A 21,844-nucleotide genomic window follows, 5' to 3' on the forward strand; every position below is an offset into this window, starting at 1 on the left:
CCGCTCTGAGGGCAGCAAGAATCTCGGCCTTCGAATCCTTGGTGTTCATTTTTTCCGCAGAGCCGAGGAGCCGCTGCTCCCACTTGTTGAAGAACTCGAGCTCCTCGTCTTGGGACTAGTGTTTTCTCTTTTGTCAGTGACTCAGCTGAACTTAAACTTTTGCAGGTTATGCACCATTTACACATTAAAAGTCAAATAAAAGTTGGGTAACGCACGTCATTCAAAGGCTGCGTTTTCTAGTTCTTTAGCGGGTCAAAGCACAAAGAAACTATTAAATAAATACAATTGGCCTACTCCATGGGTTTGTCACTAGCGCCACCCCCCAAAACATACTTTTGACTTTACAATCTGTTTTACCATGTATGAATATTGAATGTGTTTCTATGGGCTAATGGCAGTAAGAACAAATTCATTGTTTTATCAAATAATCCCCCTACACAGGAAGAGAACATAAAATACTATTACTAGAGAGGCTGAAAGCTTGAAGCTGATTGGGTTACATTTACTCAGCTCTCCTCCAATTCGAGGGCAGAGGAACACAGGAAACAGGAAATAGCAGGGTGGCTTAGGTCACAAGGATAGCTGAATAAGAGGGTAATGTCTGGAAAGTACCTGGGAAAAAACTATGAAATAAGATGGCAACAACCAGGCATGAACACCAATTATCCATTAATATTTTGTTTGTAGCTGCTAAGTACTGATATAAAGAGTGATTCATTATCCTGGTTGTTATGTAGGAACATAAAGAACTATCAATAATAGAGGGTATACTTATTAAGAATGTACTTGGAGCTTTCACTTATGCTTTATGTGGACCATCCTAAAAACGTCCCTTTTAGGTCTTTGCTTGTAGCTGCCTTTTGTCTTGTTTCCGATTACTTTCCGATCATTATACAGTTATTTCAGCACTGTACTTAAGTACATATTATGTACCTTATTTGTTACTTCATGCGTAGGCGTAGTTTCACCATATTGTTTCAGTGTACCAAGACACTGTATTCTAAAGCAACGCTCTGTTCCCCTGTAAATTACTATTAGATTCCTTACTACTTTCATCAGTTTGTGTGCCTTACTGTTTCTTCCTGGATAGTTTCCCCATAGTATCAGTGTACCTGTGGGGCCTTGACACTGTATTCTAAAGCAATGCCCTGTTCCCGTTACCGTGTAAATTACTATGACCATTGTTTCAGTGTAGCTTACTTTCTGTACAGTTTCCCCATAGCTTCAGTGTACCTATGGGGTCTTGACACTGTATTCTAAAGCAATGCTCTGTTTCCCTGTTATTGTGTAAATTACTATTACTTTCACCTTAGTTTCTGTTTTCTTCAGATTTTCACAGATAGATTAACACTACAATAATAAATAATGAAGATACTAATTTCCTAAACGGAACTACATTAATAGGACAGAATACAGTTGTTTATTATTTAAATTACTAGCAAATAGTTTCTACATAGCACAAGAAACACCAATAATCTACCCTGATAGTATAGGGTGCACGTATTTATTTTGCTTCGTGTAGCATACAATAAGTCATCAGTCCTCATAGCAAGAAAATAGCATTACCATAGAACTAAATGTGGCAATTTTCTGAATGAAACCAACAACTTTTTTGACTGCCACTCCAAGACTGCCAGACTGTGGTTGGCGTTTCGGGAAGCGTCCAGTTTGTCCTTGCAGTTCTTGTTGATGTGAGGCCTCAGCATTTTTCTCTACTGTGTGGTGGAAGGAGGCAGAGAAACTTGGTTTGCTAGACAGGTTGAATTTACCACTCTGGGTCCTATGCTGGGCCATAGACTTCACCAGGGCTTCTACGAAGTACCACGAGTACTGCAACAAATAGGGACGACACACTTTACACATGAACTTAAACACACACACTCACATAAGGAACAAAGGCAGCAGTGATTTACTGTAATCAAATCAAGTTGATCAAATCAAAATGTTATTGGTCACATACACATATTTAGCAGATGATATTGCGGGTGTAGCGAAATGCTTGTAATCTGCATAATCAAAAATAATACTAGAAAGAAAGTAAAACAGAGTTCCTTACGCAGTTTGTTGCTGGTGAGGAAGTAAGTGGAGGGGTTGAGGTTGGCTGTCATGGCTTTAGCCAGCTCCTCATGGACACTCTGAGGGTTAGGGATCCCACTGGCTGAGTTCGGCTCTGGCTTGAACACAAACTGGAGAGACACATCAGGGGCAGAGAGAGCCACGGTCACTTAAAAGCTCTCAATGATAAATATGAGATCATTACGAGTGATGAGGTGGTATATGTCTATAGGTGTATGGCTAGTTTAGTGTAGAGATTGTACTGTACCTTCACATAGGACCTGAGGTGATGTTCCAGTCCCTACTCGTGAGCTACAATATGAACCATCACTCTGGAAACAGAGGAACAGCCAGTATTAATCTTAGCTTTCAACCTATTTAAAATATCAAGAAAGTGTACAGTATTATATAGAGCCATTATTGCATGGAACTCTTCCATCTCATATTGCTCAAGTGAACAGCAAATCTGGTTTATAAAAAAAACATCACTACCTGGTATGGCAACTGCTCGGCCTCCGACCTCAAGGTACTCCAGAGGGTAGAGAGCATGGCCCAGTACATCACCGGGGCCAAGCTTCCTGCCATCCAGGACCTCTATACCAGGCGGTGTCAGAGGAAGGCCCTAAAAATTGTCAAAGACTCCAGCCACCCTAGTCATAGACTGTTCTCCCTGCTACCGCACGGCAATCGGTACTGGAGCATCAAGTCTAGATCCAAGAGGCTTCTAGACAGCCCCCAAACCATAAGACTCCTGAACGTCTAATCAAATGGCTACCCAGACTATTTGCATTGCCCCTCCCCCCCCCCCCCAAGCTGGACTGTTTTGCTGGCACTGACTGGAATATATTCCGGGATTCCTCCAATGGCATTGAGGAGTACACCACATCAGTCATTGGCTTCATCAATAAGTGCATCGATGACATTGTCCCCACAGTGACTGTACGTAATACCCCAACCAGAAGCCATGGATTACAGGCAACATCCGCACTGAGCTAGAGCTGCCTCATTCAAGGAGCGGGACTCTAACCCAGAAGCTTATAAGAAATCCTGCTTTGCCCTCCGACGAACCATCAAAAAGGAAAAGCATCAATACAGGACTAAGATCGAATCGTACTACAACGGCTCTGACGCTCGTTGAATGTGGCAGGGCTTGCAAACTAGTAACACGAGCCTACCAGACAAGCTAAACTACGTCTATGCTCGCTTCGAGGCAAATAACACTGAAACATGCATGAGAGCACCAGCTGTTCCGGGAAGACCATGTGATCACGCTCTCAGCAGCCAATGTGAGGAAGACCTTTAGACAGGTCAACATCCACAAGGCTGTAGGGCCAGACGGATTACCAGGATGTGTACTGCAAGCATGTGCTGACCAACTGGCAAGTGTCTTCACTGACATTTTCAACCTCTCCCTGTGAGTCTGGAATACCAACATGTTTTAAGCAGACCACCACAGTCCCGGTGCCCAAGACCACTAAGGTAACCTGCCTAAATGACTATCGACCCGTAGCACTCACATTGGTTGGTCATGGCTCACATCAACACCATTATCCCATAAACCCTAGACCCACTCAATTTGCATACCGCCCTAACAGATCCACAGATGATGCAATCTCTATTTTACTCCATACTTCCTTTTCCCACCTGAACAAAAGGAACACCTTTGTGAGAATGCTATTCATTGACATCAGCTCAGTGTTCAACACCATAGTGCCTTCATAGCTCATCACTAAGCTAAGGACCCTGGGACTAAACTCCTCCCTCTGCAACTGGATCCTGGACTTCCTGACAGGCCGCCCCCAGGTGGTAAGGGTAGGTAACAACACATCCGCCACGCTGATCCTCAACACAGGGGCCCCTCAGGGGTGCGTGCTCAGTCCCCTCCTGTATTCCCTGTTCACTCATAACTGCACGGCCAGGCACGACTCCAACACCATCAATAAGTTTGCCAATGACACAACAGTGGTAGGCCTGATCACCGACAACGACGAGACAGCCTATAGGGAGGTCAGAGACCTGGCCGTGTTGTGTCAGGACAACAACCTCTCTGTGGACTACAGGAAAAAGAGGACCAAGCACGCCCCCATTCTCATCAACGGGGCTGTAGTGGCACAGGTTGAGAGCTTGAAGTTCCTTGGTGTCCACATCACCAACAAACTAACATGGTCCAAGCACACCAAGACAGTCGTGAAGACTCCAGCCACCCTAGTCATAGGCTGGTCACTCTGCTACCGCACGGGAAGCGGTACCGGAACGCCAAGTCTAGGTCCAAGAGGCTTCTAAACAGCTTCTACTGCCAAGCCATAAGACTCCTGAACATCTAATCAAATTGCTACCCAGACTATTTGCATTGCCCTCCCTCTTTTACACCGCTGCTACTCTGTTGTTATCATCGATGCATACTCACTTTAATAACTCTACCTACATGTACATATTACCTCGACTAACCGGTGCCCCCCGCACATTGACTCTGTACAGGTACCCCGCTGTATATAGTCTCGCTATTGTTATTTTACTGCTGCTCTTTAATTACTTGTTACTTTTATTTCTTCTTATTATTATTATTATTACTATTTTTTTTACTGCATTGTTGGTTAGGGGCTTGTAAAGTAAACATTTCACCTGTTGTATTCAGCGCACGTGACAAATACAATTTGATTTGATTTGTCACAGACACACCCTTACTGATTTGGTGAGTAGTACAGACCTGTGTGTAGACACTCAGTAGGGACCAGGTGAGTTGACACCTAATAATGGCTTCCCTCCATCAACCCATTTAATCACTGGACCAGAATGCTGAATAAAAACATAGTATCTAAGGAACCCGGAAAACAGCTAAATCTTTATTGAGGCTGAGTAGAGACCATTACTGGTCGGAGGCAGTGGTTTACATGGATGACATTTAAATGTGAATCACTCAGAATTCTATTATATTCCCTTCCCGTCCCTTCTCTGTCCTACCTTCCCCTCTCCTACCCTTACCTTGATGATGCCCTCGTGGATGCTGAGATATCCAGGCGGCAGGTTGGAAGCACGATCTTAATCTGAGGGGGGGTTAATACACTGTTATAATATAAGATGATAATATATGTTTCAATAATACTCACTATGATTCTATTCATGTGCAACACATTCTTCATACAGTAATGATACAGTAAAGACCCAATCATTGAATACCAAGTGTTTTGTCCATACATAAAGTACCTCATCAGAGACCTTTGCTGGTGATGTAAGACTGCAGCGAAGGCCTGCCTGGTGAAGAGGTCCACCTGGTCACCTGTAGATAGACTGGAACCATGACATAGAGACGACAGGGTTAATATAGATACACTGGAACAGAGACAGAGAGTGGGGTCGTGTTCATGTACATATAGAAAAGGGGACAGTGTTTGCAGAGAGCAGCCAAACCCTTGTCAGGCTACCTGACCTGTCTCAGCTGGGGCTTGTTACCCTGACTTGTTAACCCCTAATTTCATACTTCAAAACATATTCTTCATAACAATGCCTTACTTTAGGTAGCCTATATAGCCTGGTTTACCATTTATTCTTTAGATTATTTTGAACCATGGTCCTAACATAGCCTGTGCGTCAATTGATCATTTGTACAGATCAAAGTCTTAACAGTATGTTTACAATTAGCCTTTTATTTAACTTGTAACATTGCCTTTAACCCCAATGGTGGAAAATGAGACAGAGGGAGGAAACTGACAAGAGGAAGTAAACAGAGACGGCATGCATGATCATTGACTAGAAAACAGCACATAAATCAAACAACGCACAACAAATGATTTGGCTAGCTAGCAAGTAAGTGGGAGCACAACTAAAAGCATTTCTTGCTTATTTTTATCAGATAATTTTCCAATTTCTTACCCTCACACCAGTCGGGAAAGAGTGTTTTGTCCTGTCAATACATTGTCCTCTTTCGTCCCTGAATTAAAACAGTTTGAAAAATATGATTTGTCATTAGCTAGCTGCCTAGCAAGATCACCAATTCAGGATTTTAAAACTGTGCATTCCTATATAATTGACACATTTCTGAATATACAATTAATTGTTCATAGCGTAAAAATGACAAGATCACCTGGTAGCTAGCTTGGCTAGAGACCTGACTCTGCGTTATGTCCTAATGATTGAATTTAACCATCATATGAAATATTAACATTTTAATGTAATTTGTTGAATAAATAAACATAATACTCACATTTCATAATGTTTATTCTTCTCAAAACATTTCTTCTTCTTCTATGGTATATGGTGATCGCGCAATTTAATGTGCATCCCACCAACTACCGTGCGGGATGGAAACAGGATTCCTAAAAATGGAACAAACTAGCAAACTCCAAAAATAAATAAATAAACTAAACTAAACTAAACTGTCCGTCTGCACACACTTGAAACATTGCCAAATCCTTTACAATTCTTACACTGCAATGGTTTGGGGATGAAAGCTCTTCCAGTGTATCTTACAAAACTAAGCTTCACATACGTAGGTATTTGCTCTTTACCAAAAAAACAACAGGGCCGACAGACCTTTTTCTTTTTCTCCATTCACCCTGCGGGTCTGACGGCGGGCACCAACCACACTAGGAATTCTCTTCAGGTATTGAACCTGAACATCCGTCGTCACCCCTGACATGACTCCTTTGATGGGTGATCTACTCCGAAGTTTAAAACACAAAACTTCTATTGTCCGGATGTTATATATATATTTTACGTTTTTACCCCTTTTTCTCCCCAATTTCGTGATATCCAATTGCTAGTGACAGTCTTGTCCCATCGCTGAAACTCCCGTACGGACTCGGGAGAGGCGAAGGTCAAGATCCATGCGTCCTCCGAAACATAGCCCTGCCAAGCCACACTGCTTCTTGACACACTGCTCGCTTAACCCGGAAGCCAGTCGCACCAATGTGTCGAAGGAAACACCGTACAAATGACGACTGAAGTCAGCGTGCTTGCGTCCGACCCGCCACAGAAGTCTCTAAAGCAGTGGGACAAGGACAACCCGGCCGGCCGGCCAAACCCTCCCCTAACCCGGACGACGCTGGGCCAATTGCGCGTCGCCTCATGGGTCTCCCGGTCGCAGCTGGCTGTGGCACAGAACCAGGGTCTGTAATGACGCCTCTAGCACTGCGATGCAGTGCTTTAGACCGCTGCACCACTCAGGAGGCCCTGTCCAGATTATTTTAAGGCTCATGGCAATCTCTGTTCTTCATAAATACAATTAATCCAAATTAAACAATTCCAGGTCACTCTGACAAACTCCACTTTTCCCAGTGCACACTTCACCATTTTCGACACCTCAAACAGGTCTCCCACATATGCACCCTTACTCAACAAAAGCATCCCAACTAGAAGCGATTCCTTATCATTCACACATGTATCCTCCACTCCAATTTTAGAGTCCATTCAGAACATTCGTCTTCACCAACTTTATATGATTAAATATGAAACTATTTGTGAAAAGATTAAATGTGATTTTGTGGCAACATTATGGCAACATGATGGAACCGCCCTCCAAGGCGAGTGCTTAAAAGGACTTGCTGAAGAATTAACATACAGACCAGAAAGCATGGAGCGTTGGCTACACGTTGAAATGGTTAAAAATTACAAGACCAATATACGTGCAGCGCGGGCTGAAAACGTTGAAATGGTTGCAATTTAAATATAGACCAGCGTGACCAACAGCGTGAGCTGAACGTTACGAAATGTTTAGAAACTCTCCACGCGAGTGAAGAAAATAAAGACTTACATCGGAACATTCAGTCTGCAGCTGTTTAAGTACTGTTTGTCTAGTAAACTCAACCCAAAGACCACCGTGTGTGTATATCTGAAGGATACAGTCTAACGAACACTCAGAGACAAAGAAAGCCTACTACAACTACAAAAGACATTGTTACCTCTGGTGAACAAACCAGAGACTTCTGTCGAACGACTCCCCATAGACGGACCGGGCGATGTCAACAGAGAGCAACGACAAAACCATACAAGCATACATATATACATTGCAATTATTTTCGAATGAGCAGTCATTAATGTGAAATGTATTCACATTCCCATGAGCATATTTTTCCAACTCTCTGTCTCTCCCACTCTTTCTGTCCCCACCCCTTTCACGGTGTAACAAGCCATCATATCGAGTTAGTCCACTAGGGACTTTTCATTGCATTATGTTAGAAATCAATTCAACCTATACTGTTTGTGTATGTCTGTGTGATCATTTAGTTAGTAAATAAATAATTAAACCAATTTGTGCATCTCTGAATCCTTATTTAGACTCGGGTTCCTGCAGATATCCAAGAATTTTGCAATGTTAGAATGAGACTGATATGAGGAAATACTTATTAATGGATGACTGGTATGATAATGATATATTATAATATATTCTTGAGTTAATTCGGGAATCAGTAACTCATAAAACAAACTTTTCCCATGGTGCCCCAACTTACTAATGAGTTCATTGTTACATGATTAATTTAATAATGTATTAATTCAACACAGTTAATTGATTTGATAAAATAGCCATCAACACATTAATGGTAGTCATGTCACAACACTATCATGGTCCATACACACCAAGACAGTCGTGAAGAGGGCACGAAAATGCCAATTCCCCCTCAGGAGACTGAAAATGATTTGGCATGGGTCCTCAGATCCTCAAAACATTCTACAGCTGCACCATCGGGAGCATCCTGACCGGTTGCATGGTATGGCAACTGCTCGGCAGCAGACCACAAGGCGTTACAGAGGGTACATCACCGGGACCAAGCTTCCTGCCATCCAGGACTTCTATACCAGGAGGTGTCAAAAGAAGGCCCTAAAATTGTCAAAGACTCCAGACACCCTAGTTATAGACTGTTCTCTCTGCTGCCGCATGGCAAGCACTACCAGAGCGCCAAGTCTAGCTCCAAAAGGTTCCTTAACAGCTTCTACCCCCAAACCATAAGACTGCTGAAATGTTAAACAAATGGTTTCCTGGACTATTAGCATTGACCTAGACTTTTTATATTCTGCTGCTACTCACTGTTTATTATCTATGCATTGTAAATGTTCCCCTACCTACAGTGCATTTGGAAAGTATTCATGTATTCAATGTAGACTTTTTCTACATTTTGTTACATTTCAGTCTGATTCTAAAATATATATTTTTATTTTATTTCCCCCTCATCAATCTACACACAATACCCCATAATTAGATAGTGAAAACAGTTTTTTTTTTAAAGTTGGAACAGAAATACCTTATTTACAAAGTATTCAGACCCTTTGCTATGAGACTCGAAATTGAGCCCAGGTGCATCCTGTTTCCACTGATCATCCTTGAGATGTTTCTACAACTTGAGTCCACCTGTGGTAAACTCAATTGATTGGGCATGATTTGGAAAGGCACACACCTGTCTATTTAAGGTCCCACAGTTGACAGTGCATGTCAGAGCAAAAACCAAGCCATGAGGTCGAAGGACTTGTCAGTAGAGCGTCGAGATAAGATTGTGTAGAGGCACAGATCTGGGGAAGGGTACCAAAAAATGTCTGCATCCTTGAAGGTCCCCAGGAACACAGAGGCCTCCATCAATCTTAAATGTAAGAAGTTTGGAACCACCAAGACTCTTCCTAGAGCTGGCCTGACTGAGCAATCGGGCGAGAAGGGCCTTGGTCAGGGAGTTGACCAAGAATCCAATGGTCACTCTGACAGAGCTCTAGAGTTCCTCTGTGGAGATGGGAGAACCTTCCAGAAGGACAGCCATCTCTGCAGTACTCTACCAATCTGGCTTCTATGGTAGAGTGGCCAGACGGAAGCCACTCATCAGTAAAAGGAACATGACAGCCCGCTTGGAGTTTGCCAAAAGGCACCTCAAGGACTCAGACCATGAGAAACGAGACTCTCTGGTCTGATGAAACCAATATTGAACTTTTTGGCCTGAATGGCAAGCATCACATCTGAAGGAAACCTGGCACCATCCCTATGGTAAAGCATGGTGGTGGCAGCATCGTGCTGTGGGGATGTTTTTCAGCGGCAGGGACTGGGAGGGAATCGAGGGAAAGATGAAAGGAGCAAAGAACAGAGAGATCCTTGATGAAATCCTGCTCCAGATCTCTCAGGACCTCAGACTGGGGTGAAGGTTCACCTTCCAACAGGACAATGACCCTAAGCACACAGCCAAGACTATGCAGGAGTGGCTTCGGGACAAGTCTCTGAATGTCCTTGAGTGGCCCAACCAGAGCCCGGACATGAACCCGACAGAACATCTCTGGAGAGACCTGAAAATACCTGTGCAGCGACGCTCCCCATCCAACCTGACAGAGCTTGAGAGACTCTGCAGAGAAGAACGGGAGAAACTGCCCAAATACAGGTTTGCCAAGCTTGTAGCGTCATACCCAAGAAGACTCGAGGCTATAATTGCAACCAAAGGTGCTTCAACAAATAACTGAGTAAAGGGTCTGAATACTTATGTAAATAAGTTATTTACAGTGTTTTTTTTATACATTTCTAAAAATCTCTCTAAATCTGTTTTGCTTTGTCATTATGGGCTATTGTGTGTAGACTCATGAGGGGGGGAAAAATATTTAATACATTTTAGAATAAGGCTTTAACATAAAAAAATGTGGAAAAAGACAAAGGGTCTGAATACTTTCCGAATGCACTGTACATGTACATGTTGCCTCAATTACCTTGACTAGCCTGTACCCCCGCACATTGACTTGGTACCGGTACCCCCTGGATATATCCTCGTTATTGTTATTTGTTGTGTAACTTTTTATTTTTTTCACTTTAGTTTATATAGTTAATATTTTCTTAACTCTTATTTCTCTTAACTGGACGACATGTAAGTGAACGACTTGTAAAGTTAGCATTTCACAGTAAGGTCTACACTTGTTGTATTGTGCGCATGTGACAAATACAAATGGATTCATCCTCTTTATATCAATATGTAGCAGCAACAAACTAACTTTTAATGAGTAATTACCACGTTCTTACCTGGTTGTTTCTGATTTACTTCGCTGTTGTTTCCTGGTACTTTCCGGACGTTAAACTCTTATTTCAGCACTGTATACTAAAGTGCTACCCATAAATGTTATGTTGCATCTGTGTTCAGTCTATCCTGAATATGCCCAGTCCATCTGATTTAGTTAAATAAAAATGTATCACTTTTTTTGTAGCGCGATCCAGGCTAATCCTTATCATTTAATTTCTGCAAGCATAACCTTGACTTTCCCCTAAATCATGTAGCCTATGAATGTCACTGGCAGACGTTCATGAAAAGTTATGCACACATGCAGCTCAAGTTCAGATTTGGCCCTGAGCGTGTACTACTTTACTACTGTACTGTATGTCCTGATGAAGTGGAGAATAGAGAAAATGTCATTTTCTGAGGAGAATGATACCGTGTTTCTGTGTAGACATGAATGTGTTTTAGGTTGTAGATTCTCTTAAAGGGTCCCTTACTTGTTGAGGGCATTCTTCAGGTACTGCTGCAGCCACTTGGTCTCGGGGTTGATACACACCTCCTTGTGGTTCTTCAGCTTGGCACTGCAAAGAGAGAAAATAGAGGGATAAGATTAATTGAGAAAGAAGAAAGAATGAGATTGATAGCTTCTGGTGCCCTGTTCCATTCCAGCACACTGGAATACCTAATTAATCACGCACATATATACACACACACACACACACACACACACACACACACACACACACACACACACAGATCTCATAATGTTGAGCAGTATCAGACCCTATCAGTTAGGAGTAAGAGGAAAGACAGGCCAATTATTTAGAGCTGCTATTAATGTTTTCCTGTTGAAAACAAAACTGCATCCAATTCCCAACCCCCACACACACTATTTTTCACGATACGCTTCCTATGGATGTGTCTAATTATGTGTCCATGGCTTACAGAATAGACAATGAGAAGGCTATCAGAAGTGTGTGTGTGTGTGTGTGTGTGTGTGTGTGTGTGTGTGTGTGTGTGTGTGTGTGTGCCCTCAGGGGCTCCGTTCACTGGCCGTCAGCTCCATGGGATTGATGGTGTGGAATGTCCAAAAAAGAAGGAGAGACCTGTCACCACTTTTAAAGGTCCTGGGAGTGTGTGTGTGTGTGTGTGAGAGAGAGAGAGAGAGAGAGAGAGAGCGATTGAGTGTGTGTGTGGAAGAGAGAGAGTGTGTGTGTGTGTGTGTGAGAGAGAGAGAAGAGAGAGCGAGAGTGTGTGTGTGTATTTGTGTGTGTGTGCGTGCGTGTGTGTGCGCCTCAGGAGCTCCTTTCACTGGCTGTCAGCTCCATGAGATTGATGGTGTGAAATGTCCGACCAGAAGGAGAGACCTGTCACCCCTTTTAGTGCATGATCTTGCCTATAACCGGTGCATGTTTGTGTTGGCGAGGTACTCACATCACTTGGAAGGGGCAGTTGGGTGTGTGTAGGAACTTCAGTTCTCGGATGTTGCGCTGGGGGACGGTGTTAACTGTAGAACGACACCAGCACCTCTCCATCATACTGATGGGCTTAGCTGAAGAGGGGGTAGAACAGAGAACATGAATATAATATACATTATCATTAAGAGACAAGTGGAGAACATGAAAACCCCACCTCATTTAGTCAGAAACCAGGAGAGAACACAAGGCCAAGTGAAAAATACTGTCAGAGAGGAGCAAGGCCCCCACTGTCAAGTAGAACAGGAACAACATTGATATTATCCTACACTGTAAGACTTTTCGGTAATTTCAACAGTAAAACACTGTAGAATGCACTGTAAAATACCTTAAATGTGTTTTACAGAATTGATGCTATATATTGCACTACATTTTACAGCGTTATACAATAAAACTAAAAGCAAATTGAATACAGTACTCTACAGTATTTATGGAGCTCCTAAAACCTTTTAACCACTACTGGCGGTATTGTTGTTTCTGGCTCATTAACATATTTTGAGATGTGCCTTGTAAGAGGCTCAATTTGTTGCACCCGTGAGTGAGAGTGCTGTACCAATTTAACTGATAAGTGGTAGTGTCCCCACAATTACATGTGTACAGGGGACAGATTGGAGTGGCAGCAAGTCTCAAACCTTTAATGGTTGAGTATTTGCCATGTCTTTGGTCTGTTTTGGCTTGTGCTCACTGCAAGTTTGGAAGCCTTTAAACTCAGCTACTGCTCTGGTTAATCGTTGGGCATCATTTGAGTTTGGGCATCATAATCATTGGGCATCATTTGAGACAGTTCATTATCATCACATTATCATTTTTTTAACATTTTCAATTTGACTTTGTTTTCACCAATCTAACTGCATAATAACAATGGTAAGCGTTTATTAGAAAAGTACATCTCTATGTAGCCTCGGCCTATTCACAATACAGGTGATTGTATAATAAATAGGGGTGTGTGCATGCATGAACTTATTGAGCTTATTTTGGCTGATTTCATGGGGCTACAGATGACAGCTACAGTTTCCTTTCCATTTGGAACTTATTTTATTGTAATGATCAATAACATTTGCATAGAAGTAGAATATTTTATAAAAGTCACCCCCCGTAAATGTGTTTTTTCCCCGTTCTTTTTATTTGGGGGGGGGGGGGGGGGGGTTTCTACAAACCTGTTTTTGTTTTGTCATTATGGGCTATTGTGTGTATATTGATGCGGGGTGGGAAAACAATTTAATCCATTTTAGAATAAGGCTGTAATGTAACAAAATGTGGAGAAATTCAAGGGGTCTGAATAGTTTCCGAATGCACCTTATATATATGGTCAGAGCCAAATGTACTGTGTGCAGGGATACTGGAGTAGTTGAGTTAGATATGTACAGCCTCAATTAGTTGGGGCATTAATTCTACAAGGTGTCGAAAGTGTTGAACAGGGATGCTGGCCCATGTTGACTCCAATGCATCCCACAGTTGTGTCAAGTTGGCTGGATGTCCTTTGGATGGTGGACCATTCTTGATACACACAGGAAACTGTTGAGCGTGAAAAACCCAGCAGCGTTGCAGTTCTTGGCACATTCAAACTAGTACACCTGGGACCTACTACCATACCCCGTTCAAAGGCACTTAAATATTTTGTCTTGCCCATTTACACTCTGAATGGCATACATACACAATCCATGTCTCAATTGTCTCAAGGCTTAAACATCCTTCTTTAACCTGTCTCTACGCTGATTGAAGTGGATTTAACAGGTGACATCAATAAGGGATCATAGCTTTCACCTGGATTCACTTGGTCAGTCTATGTCTTGGAAAGAGAACGTGTTCCTAATGTTTAGTACATTCAGTGTATATATATTCTGGACTCTGACATTACTCGTTCTAAAATTTCTATATTTTTTTCATTCTTTTCTTTTTGGATTTGTGTGTATTGTTAGGTATTGCTGCACTGATGGACTGAGGAATTTGCAGACGTTTACCGTCTCCACTCCTGTAGGCTGTCTCGCCATTGTTGGTAATCAGGCCTACCACTGTTGTGTCGTCTGCAAACTTGATGATTGAGTTGGTGACTCAAGCAGTCATGGGTGAACAAGGGTGTACAGGAGGGGCCTGAGCCCTGTTGCGGATCAGCGTAGAGAAGGTGTTGTTGCATACCTTCACCACCTGGGGTTGGCCCGTCAGGAAGTTCAGGACCCAGTTGCAAAGGGCGGGCTCAGACCCAGGGCCCCGAGCTTAGTGATGAGCTTGAAAGGCACTATGGAGAAGGTTAAGCTGTAGTTAATGAACAGCATTCTTGCATAGGTATTCCTCTTGTCCAGATGGTATAGGGCAGTGTGCAATGTGATGGTGATTGCGTCATCCGTGGATCTGTTGAGGCGGTATGCAGATTGTAGTGGGTCTAGGGTATTGTGTAAGGTGGAGGTGATATGAGCCTTAACTAGCCTCTCAAAGCACCTCTTGATGACATGATTTTAGTTAAATTACCTTCGCTATCTTGGGTACAGGAACAATGGTGGACACCTTGAAGCAAGTTGGGACAGCAGACTGGGATAGGGAGAGATAGAATATGACCGCAAACACTCCAGCCAGCTGGTCTGCACATGATCTGAGGACGTGGCCAGGGATGTCGTCTGGGCCGGCAGCCTTGCGAGGGTTAATTAACACGCTTAAATATCTTACTCAGGTTGGCCATGGAGAACGAGAGCTCACAGGCCTCGTGCTCGCAGGCGGTGGCCTGCTTCGGCGGCACTGTGTTTTCCTCAAAATGGGCGAAGAAGGTGTTTAGCTTGTCTGGGAGCAAGGCGTCAGTGTCCGCAATGTTTAGAATCTGTTATTGTCTGGAATCCCTGCCACATACTTCTCGTGTATGAGCTTAAGAATTGTGACTCCACTGTCTCTCTACTGACGTTTTGCCTGTTCGATTGCCTTACCGAGGGCATAGCTGGACTGTTTGTACTCATTCATGTTCCCAGTCAACTTGCTGTAGTTCGCTCATTCCTTTTTGTGAGAATGTTGCCATCTATCCATGGTTTTCTGTTAGGATTAAGTTACAATCATCACAGTGGGAACAACATCCTCTATGCACTTTCTAAATTAACTCTGTCACGGACTCAGTGTATACGTACATTTTATTCTCAGATATGCGGTTTCCAGGTTGCGCAAAGGTCAGTGTAGTTCCTTGAGAGATGTCGTGGTGTCAGCATGAAACATACACCTCCACATTTTAAGGCAATCTCAATTCTGGTCGAAATGCTGGTGACTGATTGACTGATCTAATATCCCAAAGTTATTTTCGGCTGTAGGTAATAATGCAATAAATGTGCTGAGCAAATGTAAAAAATAACAAAAAATTGGAATAATATTCGCTAGGCACAACTGTCTTCACCGGCATTAATGAATGAGACGCCAATATATCCAAACACCTTTTTGTCCAGCACTTGGACTGTAATGCATCGCATGCGATATCACAACAGCTGTTGGTCACTTGACTGACATTCAGCCTTCCTGGATCAGATAATGATGTGTGAAAATATCACGGCGTAACTAATCACCTGGACACCAAATGCGCATCCAACAAGTATTACACTAATTATTGAAGAACCACGTTAAGAACAGTATTTATTTAGGTTTTAAGCATCAAGGTAAAGTGACTCTTTTGCTTTTAAGCATTCCATTTTGAAATCGCATTTATTAGGGTTGTTTTCCCACCCATAACATAAGGAGACATGAAATGTTACTTAGTTACACTGCATTTCTGAGAGCGCTGTACAAAAAAAAAAACTCAGACAGCTAGATCTAGGATTCTTACAGGGTTCGAGTTATTGTAAAATATAACCATTAATGCTTAATATATAATATATCGACAACTGACACTTTTTATGCCACACGATTGTAAACAAATCCGTCAAGACACCAACCATAATAAAGGGTTAAACACAGGTTTTTAAATCAACTTGTTCATTTTTATGACTATAGCTTATATCTTAATGTAATTACATGAAAGAAATTGGCAGATTATTGGTGGTCCAGTGTAGGAAATCCTCAATGGAAACCATGTTTATAAATAGATCCACATGCACGCACTGCTGGAGTTGTCGTGCCCTGGTGGTGTTGCTTTACGCACAACGAGTAGACTATAAATGCTTTATAAATGCCTAGGCTACTTGTTATTGCTGCTCATGGGGAATATGACACTAAAGATAAATTCATTTGAACAGTTTATTTGAAAATAAAATGATTTTCATATGCTATTTGAAAGTGAATGTGGAACTAGCCAATGAATCATCCTAATAAAGCATGTTTAACCGGAAGCACTCTTTCAATGATTTTAAACTAGATGTAATAAATAACGTAAAATAGTTGACATTCTATTATTAATTGCACCATGTGATCAGGAATAAAATAATAGTGCTAGGGCCACTACAAATCAAATACATGCTAGGGTGTCTAATAAAAATGCATATTTTGACCAATTGGTAAATCATGTTAATTTTGTAGATAAAAGTTATCTGACTTTTTGCAATTGCATTTATTATTGGCGCACGAGCGTGTTTGTCTGTGTGCGCCATCGCGCGCATGTTCATTTTGTCCACTCACATCAGACAGATCAGGACATGCAGGTTAAAATATCAAAACAAACTCTAAACCAACTATATTAATTCGGGGACAGGGCGAAAAGCATAAAACATGTATGGCCATTTAGCTAGCTAACTTGTTGTTGCTAGCTAATTTCTCCTGGGATATAAACATTGGGTTGTTATTTTACCTGAAATGCACAAGATCCTCTACTCCGACAATTAATCCACAGATAAATGGGTAAACCGAGTTTGTTTCTAGTAATCTCTCCTCCTTCAGACTTCTTCTTTCTCCTTTGGACTATATGGCGGTTGGCAACCAACTTTAAAAGGTGCATTACCACAACCGACTGGAGTGTGGACCTCAGTTCATCTTTCAATGACCTATGTAGGTATATGCTCCTAAAAACCAATGAGGAGATGGCACATGGGTATATGCTCCTAAAAACCAATGATGAGATGGCACATGGGTATATGCTCCTAAAAACCAATGAGGAGATGGGAGAGGCAGGACTTGAGGCACATCGAGCATCACAAATAGTGATTTTAGCGCATGTACACGCTGACGTGCAGGAGCAGTGTGGGTGCAATGACTGAATAACATATTTTTGCAATGCTCACGCTGGTCAGCATGTAATTTGTGGTAACAACAAGAGGCAACATGAGGCAAATGTATTCAATCATTTGAAGAAGAATAACTAACCCCTACATTAAGAAGATTGCATGATGTAAAAAAAACGCCAGACAGCAGCAAAGTCCCTCTGCCAGGACCAACCACCTGCCTTAAACAAGCATTGATTGCAAATGCGTTTTCAAGTGTAAGGTAGGGAGAAACATCCGATAGACATTTAGAAATCACAGAGGTTAATACCTATCACATAGCCAAAGATATGGTCCTTATTACACAGTCTGCAAAGAGGGCGTCAAAAGAATGATAAACAAGCTGGACAGGAGATACAAGATTCCATCTTGCACATATTTCTCCCAAGTAGCTATCCCAACAATGTACAATAAAATGAAGGGTGAAGTTGAAACATGTCCCGTTAAATAACTGGACCAGATTCCAAGGCTGCATCTTGAAAATGGTAGGCTCCGTGTTAAATGTTTTTAAGGCACTTTGACTTAAAATGTCAATTATAATGATTGAAATCACATAATTACACAATCATAAGCTTCCTATTGCATCTGCAGCCTATGGCTGCCTGAATAAATAATTAACTTAGGTTATTTAAGATCTCATAATGGTAAAATAGGAAATGGGAACTCATAATGTTATTCATTCATTAATGAACAACTGCTGCGCTTATAGCACTCTATATTTTGATGATCAAGTTAAAAATGTATGCTTGTTAGGATGTAAGTGTAATAATTCTATATATTATCATATGTAGCCAATAACAATGTTAGAAATAATTGTTTTAATTTGGTTGTGTATTCAGTTAGCACAGCATGTATTCATTCATATGATCTAATTTTAGAAGTGATGTTCTCTACCCTGACACTTGTCTGAAGGAATTACAACATTTTCACCCAAGTTTTTGAAAATCCCAATTCATAATCGCAATTGCAATATCTGGCCAAAAAAAATCGCAATTACATATTTTGTCCAAATCGTGGAGCCCTAGCTGGAGGCTGTGCGAGAATAAAGGCTACTTGGCAGGCTTACTTTCCTGTTAAATTTGTCATTTTTTTCTAGAATCCGCAGGACATAAAACAATATAGAGGCAAGATAGATATCGATTTTGAGACATGACATGTAGTATTTTCATATTTTAGTATATGCATTTCATATTAATGCGAAATTCCTGTTCTTTTTTGAAGATCTCCCACAAAGACAAGCATATCTCTGTGAAATGTCAACGGAGCATTGAGCGTACAGCAAGCTTTTTATTTTCAAAGACGTTTACATTTAGTTCAGCTCATGTCATGCTAATTTAGATTTTTTTGCGACACGTGAAACTTTGAAGACAACCACCACAACACGTAAGAAGTTGCTGTAATAAAGTTGCACGGTTGTAATAGGTTACGAAATCCGACTTTTTGGGATACACTGTTAATGCAATGTTGGAGAAAGACCACACTGAACTATTCAGAACACGAATAACAATATTTGTATATGTAAAATGAATTTTATAACATAAGGAACATTTCATCACCAAAGCGCGTTTGTGAACACCCCCATAACATGCATTATCGAATTCGATGTAGCTCAAGCATGGTGTAAACTAGGCAGACCGATTGAACAACGTATTGTTATTATTATTATGAGTGACAAATTTAGCAGAAATCAGCAGCTGCACGTCTCACTAAAACAGCCGCAGAACATGGACACACACAGAACCGCCCCGCGGGGCTATAGAAAACCTCCACACAATACTTTATTTGAATAACGAATAACATATATCATAGCTAAACTCATCCAAAGTAGCCTACCTTGTGCGAAAGGAACGTATGTCGCCACAGCAAGCACAGACATAACCGCCAAGATTTTCAAATCCATGATGAACGATAACGATACCGGTAATCCGTTCAGTGTAGAGTCCAGAGCACACTGTGACAGTGGGCGAGTGTGTCGGATTGTTGAATTTATGTATGGTGCAATGGGGACAACGGGAAAGTGGGAGTGTCTGACGATGAACAAATTAAGTGGAAATGAATGTGGATTTGATATATGACCCCCTGAAAACCGAGTTTCCTCTAGATCTCTGGATCTAAATCAAAGTGGTACGGGAAATCTGGGCAAACTTCCTCTGCCTTAAGGCTGGTGGCATGATGGCAAATTCTGGATCTTTGACTTTGGGAACTGGAATTGATAGTGTTTAGTGGGACAGTGCATTTGTTAAGCCTAGTGGGATACAGAGACTAAAAAAAGTGACTCATAAATTAGCTATGCATTCTGCTCTGACTTTTATATGGTCGCTGCGTTCAGAGCAATGGCAGGATTCATTTGTACACGTTTGTATTTGGTCACGGTGAGTTAACTTCTCCCAGAGGCCTGCATCACCCCAATTTAACTAACAGACAAAACATGGAGATGGAAAACACACCAAGCCCCAGACTTATATTACAACGCGTGTGCCAGTGAATAGACAGAGAAGATATAGTAACCACAGAAAGAACACATGGTCATGTTAGAAAGGAAATATCTGGGCTATTCTCAGTTTAAGTGAATCCCTAAACAATCCCTAAACAACCTCAGCCTGGAACTACTTCCAGTTAGGGTTGAGGTGAGAATGTGTGTGTGTGTGTTTCTTGTGTTGTGTTTGGAGGTGTTTTATTAGTGAGTTTAACAGGATGCAGATGTGAAGTCCACTTTCAGACATTTGGCTTTAGCCCACCTGTGTGTGTGTGTGTGTGTGTGTGTGTGTGTGTGTGTGTGTGTGTGTGTGTGTGTGTGTGCGCGTGCGTGCACATGTATTTGTGTGTTTGAGTTCCCTTAACCCCAGAACTCTCAGTGGTACCATGGAGACAACAGTATGTACAGTATGTGTGTGTGATCTGTGTGAGAGAGTGTGTGTGAGTGTGGAGGGTCAGAAAGGAAACACTATGTATTAGTTTAACCATTTATTAGAAAACTATTACAATACATGCAATACATTAGTCTTGGCATTAGGCTCTGCTCTTTCGTGCATCATAACTACAGGCAGTGAGCAAGGTACACTGTACAAATCCCCCTGACCAAAACTAAAGCAGAGACCAAACAGGTGAAGGCTGGGGTGGGTGGTGGGAAGCAGAAAACAGACATGCATGATGAGTAGCGCATGTCACAGCAATATCATGTCACCAGGAACACCAGCGCATAGCTTGCGCACTGTAGCCATTAGGGAATGTGTGTGCAGAACCTGATTGACTAAATAGTCTGCAATAGTGATGAATGATGATGGTGATGAAGAGTGATGATGAGTGGTAGAGTGATTCATCTAATTGCTCCAAAATCAGCTGATGCCAATACTCGGGTTTCCTGTCTGAATCGGCACTAGATTTTTTGGGGCTGTGAAATTGAACCAGGGAGGCCATGGAGTGCTGTGTACACTGAGATCTGAATACAGAGAGAGCAATATCACACATTCTCATGTTGACTTATCTCACACAGATGGACACTGAGCGAGAGAGAGAATGGGAGAGAGAGTATGTCTATTTAATGTGCATTTGTCTATGAGTTTTGAGTGGAGACGGAAAGGTGAGAGCTGAGCAAGAGGGACTGTGGTATGTGTGAAAGCCAGTGGGTGCAGTGTGTGTGATGTCTTTGTGGTTTGACCACTTTTTAGTTTTTATGTCTGACCACTGATGAAACAGTCATTGGAGGAGCAATTGATGGCTTCTAACTAGACCTGAACACTTCTGTGATGTCAGATAGGGGCTTGCCATTATCTGTCCTGAGTCCATGGGCTGTTGTTGTGTCTCTTTGGAGTGACTGTGTTTATCATATGATGACCAGTGTCTGCTAGTGACCTAACGTCTCTCTCTGAATACATTAACGTGTATTGTCATTCTAAGCAAATACGTACATTTACGCACACACATTTACGCACACAAACACTGGAGGTCGACCGATTAATCGGAATGGCTGATTAATTAGGGCCATTTAAAGTTTTCATAACAATCAGAAATCTGTTTTTTTGGGTGCCGATTTGCCGATAAATTATTATTTTTTAAATAAAAATTATACCTTTATTTAACTAGGCAAGTCAGTTAAGAACACATTCTTATTTTCAATGATGGCCTAGGAACGGTGGGTTAACTGTCTCCTTCAGGGGCAGAACGACAGATTTTCACCTTGTCAGCTCGGGGATCCAATCTTGCAACCTTACAGTTA

The 21,844-nt window shown here is 41.8% G+C and overlaps 1 protein-coding gene and 1 long non-coding RNA gene across 6 annotated transcripts in view; both read right to left on the reverse strand.

Moving 5' to 3' along the window:
* The window catches only part of LOC115135349 (stromal cell-derived factor 1-like), a 30,308-nt gene extending 10,703 nt beyond the window's left edge, over positions 1 to 19,605 (reverse strand). Inside the window, exons 1-3 of the mRNA XM_029669969.2 lie at positions 19,462 to 19,605; positions 12,432 to 12,549; positions 11,495 to 11,578 (exon numbers count right to left, since the gene is read on the reverse strand). Coding sequence (XP_029525829.1) covers positions 11,495 to 11,578; positions 12,432 to 12,549; positions 19,462 to 19,528 — 269 coding nt within the window. The 5' untranslated portion in view covers positions 19,529 to 19,605. The remainder of the gene's footprint in view (positions 1 to 11,494; positions 11,579 to 12,431; positions 12,550 to 19,461) is intronic.
* LOC115135350 (uncharacterized) lies at positions 1,473 to 11,488 on the reverse strand. Of its 5 annotated transcripts, none has more exons than XR_010464867.1 (7): positions 6,257 to 11,488; positions 5,926 to 5,983; positions 5,260 to 5,343; positions 5,038 to 5,099; positions 2,324 to 4,851; positions 2,057 to 2,186; positions 1,473 to 1,830 (listed from the first exon to the last, which is right to left on the reverse strand). It is a non-coding gene; the product is annotated as an uncharacterized LOC115135350 (long non-coding RNA). The 5 variants fall into 5 exon arrangements; XR_003864487.2 differs by having other exon boundaries at positions 2,324 to 2,387; positions 4,763 to 4,851; positions 5,926 to 11,488; XR_010464868.1 differs by having other exon boundaries at positions 5,272 to 5,343; positions 5,926 to 11,488.
* Positions 19,606 to 21,844: the final 2,239 nt, after the last annotated feature.

The sequence above is a fragment of the Oncorhynchus nerka genome, linkage group LG10 (genome assembly GCF_034236695.1).
Source record: "Oncorhynchus nerka isolate Pitt River linkage group LG10, Oner_Uvic_2.0, whole genome shotgun sequence".
Lineage (NCBI taxonomy): Eukaryota > Metazoa > Chordata > Actinopteri > Salmoniformes > Salmonidae > Oncorhynchus > Oncorhynchus nerka.